The following is an 11,010-nucleotide window of genomic DNA, read 5'->3' on the forward strand; positions in this document are numbered from 1 at the left end:
TTGGTTACCAACTTTCCATCCTTTACCTGGGGACCACCTGGAACCCCCTCAAGGACCACTGTTGGTCCCCGGACCACTGGTTGAAAGCCACTGCTCTAGTCTAAATGGAAAGCAGAAGGATGCCATTTGTCAGTTCCTTCACAAAACAGTTTTAAAATGTCACACCAATGCAACTTTGCATGGTGAATCAGTGGTGTGGTTTGGGCCTTTGTTGTGGCTGTCATTTCTACATTGGCATATTGCTGAGATACACTGAGCGATATGACTTCAAATCAATATCAATAATTCAAACTTTGGACTCGAATACAATGTTTAAAAAGAAACAATGAACATAGCCGATCTACAAGCACACAATGCATGTAGATCAGCAATTTTTGTATGCCACCATTGTGCAACGAAGTATAATACAGGTTTACAGGCGCTGATGGGAGATTTAATTAGGGCCTGCATGAGACTCACAGAAAGTATTGTGCCAGGTTGTTTTGGGCCAAATGAGGCCAGCTCACTGCCCTCAAACTACAGTGTACTGTATGCCAGAATGTGTGGAACTCTACCATAGGAACACACAGTGTTGCTGCTGGAGTTTTGCCAGTCAATGACTCTAATGAACAGTGCTACACACAACCACAACAATGGAATGCAGTGTTTGTTTGTTTTTCGCTCATCATGGATATGATAAAAATAAATCTCTAAACCTGGTGTTTATTATGAAAAGAAATGTTCAAAGTAGCAATTTTTATTTGAACCTATAAGATAGGGCTTAAGTGGTTAATATTGTGACATTATAATATAGTGTGCCACTTTTGTATTATTGTAAATACTGTATCTTTCTACTGTTGCAAAGCTTGCATTGCATTTTTGACCAAAGACCCTTGAACTGGTCCTGGCCGGAGGCAAAGTGAATTCTAGTGAGAGTCAGGTAAAGGCTCGTTTGTCCAGTAGTGTATCATGAGATGTTACATGGAAAGGAACCATGCTTTATTTAAACTGTCGAGGGGCTGTCGTACACGATACAGAGATGTGTAGCAGGTGAATGATATCTGGCCGGGGGGAGGGGGGGATCTTTGTTCATTGTTATGAATAATACATTGTGGGCACATTTCTGTGATTCATATTGCTGCGGGCCTCAGGGCATGCCTGCTTTTTGCTCGGGCCCCTGGGTTGTGCGTATATATCTGGGTTGCTTTGTGTGGCATCAACAACGCATTTCATCAATTCATGCCCGTGAGTAGAATTATTAGACTTTTAAGAACTTCATCCCTAGGCCATTTTATGTCTGTGCTGATAGAACCAGGTCACCTGTTCATAATGGACCCCTCACATTCATCCCTCTGATGCCCCCACCCTCTCTTCTCTCCCCAGTAACCGACTAGCCCCCAGCAACCACGACCGGATACAGAGGCTGAGGCACGAGTTCCAGCAGGCCCAGACTGGTCCCGAAGACCCCGACGACCGCAGGAGGACGTACAGCTTCGAGCAGCCCTGGGTGAGTGTCTGAGGTCCTCGCCTCCTCATGTACGGAGTCTACCAATCAAAATTCACTCTGCGGCCCGAGAGAGGAACGCTTATGCTAACGTGCCGGCTAGAGGCTGGCCAAGCGGAAGAACGCTACAAGTCAGTGCTAACAGAGAAGGTGTTAGCACACTAGCCGGCTATACCCGGACCGGCGGAGTAAAAACATCAACTAACTTCTTTCCGCGCTAGCCCCAAGAAGCATGCTAAAGTGTTAGCATGTGACCTGTGGCTGAGCTGGAGGGGAGCTAACCGATCACTAACCCCACTACCAACAGCCACGAACAAGACTGAGGTTAATGTCTGTGTTCTCCTCCACGGATTCCCATTAACCTGAGGCCTTTCAAGGCTATACCTTTGCTAACTCTAACCAACTTCACTCTCAACGTCCATCCATCTGCATGCAGGAGCGCATACCATGACTAACCCCACCCACCTTGTCACCCATCTATCTATCTCCCATGTCGCCTGTCTGTCTGTCCATCACTCACTCCTGTTGGACACGCCTTCCGTCTCCTGGACCAATGGACTGTCAGTGGGATTCATCCTAATTTGAGGAAGTGTTTTGTTTCTGTGATGTGGGTGGAGTGGGGTGGTGGGCCTAAACATTTAAAGGAATAGTTCACCCAAAAGACAAATCCTATCAATTACTCACCAATTCAAGCCTTGAATTGGTTTTGTCTTGAATTATTGTAGTTTTTGTCGCATTCCTGGGCCAATAATCCAATATTTGATGACACCGCATCAAATCATTCTCAGGAAATGAAAAAACATCCAGTTCAAGTGGAGTTTGGAGGTTTTTGTTGAAGCGCTTTTTAATTATTTTGGTGATTGGTTCAATTATTTTTTTAACCAAGACACAAACATAAAGGGTGTTCAATAGCACTGATTTAATAAAGATGTCTAAACGGGTGGAGTTAGCTGGTTTGGCAGATAGTTTGAGGATCCAATGGAGTTAGGAGGTTTTTGCCAAAGCACTTTCTAATACTTTCCATTGGTTAATTTTTTTAACCAACACACAGACGTAAGGGGTGTTCAACTTCAAAGAACTTTATTTTTCCTTTCGGAAACTTATTTTCTGCAGTTTTAAAAGACGACAAGAAATCACAACACATACATACAGTACTGAGTACATACAATAGCATTGATTTATGGATACAAAATATATATATAATAATAATAAATGGAATTAGGTGGTTTTTTCCCGGACAACAACAACACAAGTATTATACTGTATCTCTGCTGTAGGGCAGAAACCAGCTATGTCCAAAATATACACTTTTCAGTGTTTAAATAAATGTTTTTAGAACAACACAATACTGCCTCATAAAAGTTGGTACGGTGACATTATACATTGCCAGATACTTGAATACATGTGTCGTTATATTATCATCACTTTACCCAAATCCAGCTCAAGTGGAGTTGGGAGGTTTTTGACAATCAATGTGGAGAATTATTTTCTAACTTTGTCATTCTAACCAATGGACAAACCACCTAACTCCACAAGTTAGGTTGTCTGACCGACAGTTTGAGGATCAAATGGAGTTAGGGAGTTTAGTCAGAAGCACTTTTTAAATACTTTTCATTGGTTGTAAAACCCACACACAGACGTAAAGAGTGTTCAATTGCACTGATTTATTTAAAAAATAAAAAATAGTATGAACTAAAAAACAACACAGTGTAATCACTGATGGTCCTACTGATGATCCAGGTTTTAAATGTGATATTTCTCTTGTTAAGTAATTGGTCTCCTATTAACTTATATTGGATTGTTGGCTCAGAAAGGTGGCAAAAACTAAACATGTTCATGAATGCAAGGCTTCATGGGGTGAGTAATTGATAGAAAAAATAATATTGTTTTGGGTGAACTATTGCTTTAAATTGGTTATTAACTGTGCCTTTTTGTGAGTTTAAAGTTAGGATCATGTGGCATTTTAAGGGCTGTTTTTATTTCATTTCACTCTTGATCTGCTACGAAGGGGGCTTAATTAGTGTGTTCTGAAGCAATGAGAGGGCAATAGTAAGAAGTGAACACATTTTGAATGCCTTCAACGTTTTAGCTGATGAAACGGGTCGACATATTTTTAGCACGCCATTCCATGTAACATACGTACACTCCCTTATTCCACGTGCTTGCACCTTAAGTGTACTTGGTTTTACATTTCATGAACAATAATGAACGTGTAATTACATGTAAGAGCAGTCATCTGCGGCACATTGAAAGAACTCTTTGTAGATTTTCTAACTAATCGTAGCAGCTGTTTCTCACTATGTGTAGTTATATCTGGCCTCTCTCAGCAAAAGTGTATTTATTCCGTTGCATTATGATTTTGTCTTTGTGGACTGTTTGGTCTTATCTACAAGTATGAGGTCATTTTTACAAACACAGCTGTGTCCTTTGTACATCTCTTCATCGTTCTACTTGAACAATTTTACTACTTTAGCGTCTAGACGACACATCCTCTCAAATGCAGCTTTTTTTTTGCCTTTATGTTATGCAATGGGAACCTTTTGGGTCCATGTGATATTTACCATTTTATGGGAATTGTCTGATAAAAACATGAGCATGTGAACAGAAAACAAATCACTTCTGCTGGTTTTTATTTTTTATCATTGATGAACCCAATAAAAAAAATGCTTTGTCTTGTTTTTTGTGTGCGTTTGGCAACGTTAACCCACAAGAAAATAGCTGATCTACAGGCTTACAATGCGTCGCGGCGCGACCCATTGTGAGCTTGTAGATCTGTTATTTTCGCTGCGTGACATGGCAACCAAGTATAGGCTAAGTCGGGCATTAGGGTCCACATTCCACACCAGCATTGCTCGCACAACATGGTACAGTGTGGGAAAGGACGTCTCCTCTCTCTCATGAATAGCAGAGCATTGCTCCCCAATTAAAGCCAGAGACAATGCCCGCGGCATTATGGAGCTTTACTCTAGGCATTGTTGTGCTCTCCTCTTGGCCACGTAATGCATGTTCCCACGACGGCAGGCAGGCAAACATGACCGACGGATGAACCAGGGCTTTAAACAGGTGCTTTCAAGATCTACATTGAGTCTTCTTTTATTTAACTACCGGCATAAGAAAAGAAAATCACACTTGTTTGAAGATGTATTGTATGTACACAAGATGTATTTATATTGGCCATATGACGTCTTACGTCGCTATTTACTGCCCTAAAATTAAATAAACATTGAACTCCATAGACTTGGCTGGCAAAATGATTTACATTATAAACTGCCCTAAACAAACATTAAAGTCCATATTTGACTGGCAAACGATTTACGTCATACGTGCTTTAATGTTTAAACAAACCCACAATCCCATTAGACTTGGCTGCCACATCACGTAATCTTCAAAAGCCATGCATTGGTCAAAAAACGTAGCCATATGAACCCTATCATCCCTATTCTGGGGAGCGAACATTCACGCTGTGAACCTTACGGCTCCGCTATTCTCGGTGAGGAGATTTAGTACATGCGAAAATACAAAGAGGACCTAGTATAGAACCCTGGAGGACCCCAGTCAGCTATAGGGTTTAACCCATTTTGGGCAGGAACCCCTTTTGGTGTTAGCATTATGTTATGCTTTAGCTATTGAAAAATAGCAGATCTACAAGCTCGAGCTTGTAGGTCTGCTATTTTTGAAAAATCGAAGAACGACTGACATAGAAACATAGCTTTTTCAGAAAACTGTCAGGATGTAGAAGACATTTTTAGAATCTGATCTCAGGTCAAAATGGGTTAAGTGGTTAAAAAAAACCATCAGGTCCACAAACTCTCCTCCTCCATCCTGTTGTCATCTGCGACTTCAATCCAAAGGGACTGTGTAAACTTTGGTTCCCTCAAAGCCCTTCTCTAATGTTTATACAGTGTACTGCGGCTCACAGGCTCACCACAACGGGGTGAAAACAGTAATTGCATGTCGTTAGGCTTCCACCCAATAAGGCCACTAGCTGCACTACAGCGATGGGTACCGTATGGTAAACAGGAGCCTCTCTTTGAAATTCAATTACTTCTCTCTCTCCTCCTCCTGGCATATATTACATTTGGTTGCCTCATCTGAGTGATGCGGTGGTGGTGTGCACGTGAAGGAGCCAGTGTCCTTGTTCTTAATTTCCCCTCAACTGCCCCACTTTCATCTTGAGGAGAGCCACACACACACACACACACACACACACACACACATATATGGAATAGTACTTTCAATCAATCTCACATATTCTTTACGCATTTCCATAAATGCTGCGTGACCTACAAAGTGGTGTCTGGCGTGTGTGATCCAAGCTAGTATCAAAGAGGCCATGTGTGTCATTTGATATATTTTCAGAGCAAACTATATATAGTAATATAAATGGTACATAAATAAAAAATATATAGTTGCCAAAGATAAGATGCTTTGAACTAGAAATGCTATTCGGTCATGCTATGCGTGTACAATGTGATATCTGTATATATTTGTATCATGGGTGGCTGCAATGCAAATCATGTTGATCGCTACGCCCCCCAGCAGCCGTGGTATTACCATTCCCACTGGGCTACATATAGGAAATGGATCCACTAACCCTGCCACTGTTGTGCGCCATGTTCTACCCAGTGAGCTGATGCGCCCACAAATAAGCCTGTGAACAAAGTACAAGCATATGGAAGCTCTATGCATATTTACACATAACCTTCAGGCCAAGGCTTTGATGCCTCCACCGCGGGCCGTCGAACCAGTCTTATTATACCTCTGATGAAGTACATTTTAGCCTGTCAGGAGCTCTTAACGCCGGCCTGCAATTTCTGCCCTCTGTGAGTCATTTTGGTAATTACCTCTTTTCTCATGATGTTGTTTTGTTAGCTGTCCCTGTTCAGCCACATGCCCCTCTCTCTCTCTCCCGTTAACACCGTTGCCAGATTCTGCGGGAGAAATAAGCAACCAGATCTCTGAGCCCAAAAGACTATAGGATATAATATGAGCATGTAAAATCTAAATACAACCTTCATATACCTATATGAATAGCTATTTTCAAAACAAATCTTGATTATTATTTATTTTATTTTTTAATAAAATACTGTACTCTTATTGTACACGCCTCCCGTGTGTGTGTGTGTGTGTGTGTGTGTGTGTGTGTGTGTGTGGTATTAGTGAGATGTTTCATGTGTCCGTGCTTGAACGTGTACTTGGACGCGTACACATACATACATAGGGACACACATAGCTACGCAATGGAGTGGCTGCACCACTCAAAAATCGGAAATATATTACGACACAAATCTTGTATGGTGGGTCCTGGCACAAAATATTTTCAGATGGGGGTCCATGGGACAAATAAATAATTAGCCTACTTTGAGGGTTCCTTGACCAGAAAATATTTGAGAAACACTAGTTTAGTATTTAGCAAGCAAGCCCAAAAAAACACAACCCGCAAACCAATATTTCCAAACAACTTTACAGAAGAAATAAGCCCAAAGTCACTTATAATAGGCAGACATGGCAACACTGTCCGTTAACTCAATATCTCACCTCCTGGAGGCTTGGAGGGAACCTCTCTTTTATTTCTCAACTGTAGTTTAGGGAGCAGCAGCCGAGCATTGTGGGTAGTGCGGTCTAATTCCATCAGGATGACTGATGCCCGCTCTCCCGGCAAACATTGTTGCCGGTCTTTTATTGAGCTCATTTATACCTGGGTGAGAATAGGGAGGTTATAGTCACAGTGAGCTTGTGGGGCGGTTTAGAAAGAGCTCTTATATTGCCGCCTGTATTTTACTGTTACGTTTTAATACCCCCACATTATGGGTTTTTTTCTCTCGCTCTCTCTCTCTCTCTCTCTCTGTCCCATGTTCTTGAGACTATTCCACATCCCCTAAAACCCACTAAAGGGATTTGTCTCCCAACATATTGAAAATGTAATTCAGCCAGGGGGCAATTTGCCATTTTGGTTATGGAATCCTTTCATCAGCAAATAATACGTTGGCTGTCGGGTAGAAACCTTGTATGTCCAAACGCTTCCTTTATGTATTTAAAAAAAAAAACATTTAAAATAGGGAAATAGCCACATAAGTTCACAGACACATACGTTCACAGCGCGTTAAAGATCGGCTATTTTCACTCCTTTTGTGGAGTGAAAATCTGCAAAAATGTATATGGAGATGAGAGGTTTCTGCCATTTGACCAATAGTTAGGTGGGCTCATGCCCTCCACAGCCCCAGCCGCCTTGCCAGCCTGTCTCCATGACAACAGAGCGGACAGGCAGTGCCAATCAATCCCAGAGACAGTTGTCCACGGGCTTCATTTTGTTTAATGGGAACGTGTTCCTCTTCTCCAAGCATCTTTAATCGTTTTATGACCCTCCCACGCAAACACACTCACACGGGCGGGCGCGTTCGCACACACACACACACACACACACACACACACACACTGCTCCCTGCACACGCTCCCCGCACAACACACAATGCAGTAATAAAAGTAATTAGGTTGGCTTTGTGTTACGACTGATCCACACTATAATTATTACACACCCACCCTGTTAATGCACTGAACATGATCTGAACAAAACAATGTGCGTGTCAGCGTGCGCACATGGTGGGCAAAGCTAAATAGGTGTGTGTGTTTGCGTGTGTGCATGTGTGCGTGCGTGCGTGCACGCGCCATTGCTACTGTATAAGTGTGGAAATGGAAGCGCATTCCAGGTGTCTCTTTGTGTGCATGTGTGTGGGTGTATACACACACACATACGCTCGCTCAGGCCTTAATGACCTGTCTGGGTGGGACATTACCCAGAGCAGGGTCTAATGGAGGTCCCAGTCCTGGCAGGACAGATCTCTGTGTCCTTCATTAACACCCACTAACATCCATCACCTCTCATAATCATCATAACATCCACTCTGAGTCTCCAGCATGGTCCTTCCCTCCGCCTCCTCCACCTACTGTACACCGCCTTCACCTCCTCCACCCTCTGTCCGTGTCTCATCCTCCCCAATCTGACCTGTGAGGAGGGGACAAGGACAGAGTCTGTCTGCCTAACACCTGGTAAGTCTCTGTGTCTTTGGGGTGGGGAGGGGCGATCAGCAAAGCGCAATACATATACTCCGTTCCGATGTCCGAGGTTTTCTTCGGAAAGGGAGGTGATGTTACTACAAGTTGACGTCGTCGGAAAAGGCGGCACTTTTTCCTCTGAACCTGTGTGTACACCTCCAGATGTCTAGACCAGTGGTTCCCAAACTGTTCAGGACAAGATCCAAAAGATTAGACGTTTTAACGGGACCCAAACTAGTGAATATAGCAGATCTAAGAGCTTGTAGATCGGCCATTTTCACTACTTCTTAATTTTTATTTATTTATTTATGGAATTTGTTTTAAAATGTATAAAATAACTAAGTTATGGAAACAGTGGTCTAGACTCTCCGAACTATAGTTCCGAACTATAGTCTGAATCCGAAGATGTTACGACATTGGAAGGAGTTATGTATTATTATGCCTTTAGTAGGCCTATAAGACAGCCAGTTGAATCCAAACAATGTTGATGCATTTTGATCAAAGATGCCTCAGCTTTTCGTTGTGTGACTATTATACAAAATTGCTTCATGAGACTTGAGGGTCTTTAAAATTGATCCACTCTCTGAAGACAGGGTAACTGTAAAACTGTAAAAACAACCCAACCCATGAAGTTTACACCTCCTAAAGAGGTTTTTTACACAATTGTTTTGCCACCCCAGCATCTACAGTTTATATGGTGTGTAATGTTTATTCAAGGTTTAATGATAGGTGTGTGATGATGATAAAAACATTATAGCACGTCCAGAATTCTACAGTAGATAATCGCCGTACTGATAAGTTTATTTTAATTTCTGCCAGATCACCCAAACATTTGCACTTAGTGCTCAGCAAAACAGATTGATTTCCCTGTTAAAGGGGTGGAGGAAAGTTCAAGTTAGATTTTTTCAAGCCTTGACAGAAGTGAGAGATATGGATTGTTGTAAAACGTGCAACAGCTCAATATTACCAAAGTGGTCACAATCAGTGAGCATATCCTTGCAGTCGGGGAGAAACCTTGTATATCCATATTTCAACTTTTTAGGTTTTGTTCATGAAAAAGGAAGAAACTCCCGCACACGGTCTTCAAATGCAGTAGAAAAATGTATTATTAAGGCAATAGCAATGTTTCGGTCTTATTCGCCCTTCATCAGGCTATCTTTATCAAGGTCGAATAAGACAGAAACGTTGCTGTTCCCTTAATAAAATGTTGTACTGCATTTGAAGACAGTGTGTGGGAGTTTGTTCCTTTTTGAGTACGTCAGGGCTCCTGGCTGTCCACCTACGCACCTGTCGCCTGTATGTGTGCAAAAGCCTTGCTTTTTATTTGTTTATGTTTAGTTCGTAAATGAATGCCCTACTTGTTATAAGTGTGTTCAAAAATAGTGAAAGTAGCAGATCATGGGCTCCATTTTCGTCATTTTCGCTAAACCCCTTATCCCTAAACTTCTTTGCCTTTCTTTTACTATTTTGCAAAACATTTTTGAATAGTTAAAATGGCCAGTCTACAAGCTCACAACGTGTCAATGTAGATTGGCTAGTTGAACTATTCAAAAATGTTTTTCAAAATAGTAAAAAAAGGCAAAGAAGTTTAGGGATAAGGGGTTTAGCGGTGACGAAAATGGAGCCCCTAGTGTGTCGCATTGCGACACGCTGTGAGCTTGTAGATCTGCTATTTTCACTATCTTAAAATGTTTTTAAAACAATATTAAGAATGCATGTGTTTGGACATACGAGGATTCCACCCGACACTAACGATGTACACAAAGTGTGCAATCAATGCTAATGGTATTTCCCCTCCTGTTGGATCAATAAAGTAATGTTGCATTCCAACATACTTACTACTTAATATTTGATACACTTTGCTGCTGGCATCGTCCTACAGCGAGTCAGTAAACCATAATTATGACTGATCAATATCTTAACCGATTTAATTGGCTCTAATCATTCGTAATGATGACAAGTATGTGATCAATTTACGATGCTGTTGCTTAACCCTATGATCTAGTCCGCAATCTCAGCCAGTCGTGATTATGACTGATCCATCCATTTGACTATGTCCACAGCAGTGGTGGATGTACATAAGTACTATTTTGTGGTACTTGTACTTTACTTAAATATAAAAAACGTGTTCAATACTTTATACTTCTACTCTACTACATCGCAGAGATAAATGTTAACTTTTTTCTCCACTACAATTACTTAAAAACTTTAGTGACAAGTTTGATATTAATATTTAAAAAAACATACGTCAACCAGTTGATATAAAGTAAAATGTTTGTACTGTAACTATACTCACTTGTCACTTTTTTTGTAAAAACAATCTTTGTTACGTAAACACAGGGAAAAGTTCCATTCTAAGTTTCTCTGCCTAAAACATGATCATCAGATTCTATGATTATACTAGGGAGGAAGATTTTTTCAAAATAGTGTACAGAAAGTTTTAAAATTGTATTTTTATGTGGCCACACCCACCA

The 11,010-nt window shown here is 41.3% G+C and overlaps 1 protein-coding gene across 5 annotated transcripts in view; it reads left to right on the forward strand.

Moving 5' to 3' along the window:
• Positions 1-4,161, forward strand: part of LOC306943325 (partitioning defective 3 homolog) — a 276,695-nt gene extending 272,534 nt beyond the window's left edge. For all 5 annotated transcript variants that reach the window (XM_079529577.1, XM_079529579.1, XM_079529578.1 and 2 more), the window contains one exon: positions 1,363-4,161. In XM_079529577.1, coding sequence (XP_079385703.1) covers positions 1,363-1,498 — 136 coding nt within the window. In that variant the 3' untranslated portion in view covers positions 1,499-4,161. The remainder of the gene's footprint in view (positions 1-1,362) is intronic.
• Positions 4,162-11,010: the final 6,849 nt, after the last annotated feature.

The sequence above is a fragment of the Electrona antarctica genome (assembly GCF_951216825.1).
Source record: "Electrona antarctica genome assembly, chromosome: 19".
NCBI classification, from domain to species: Eukaryota; Metazoa; Chordata; class Actinopteri; order Myctophiformes; family Myctophidae; genus Electrona; species Electrona antarctica.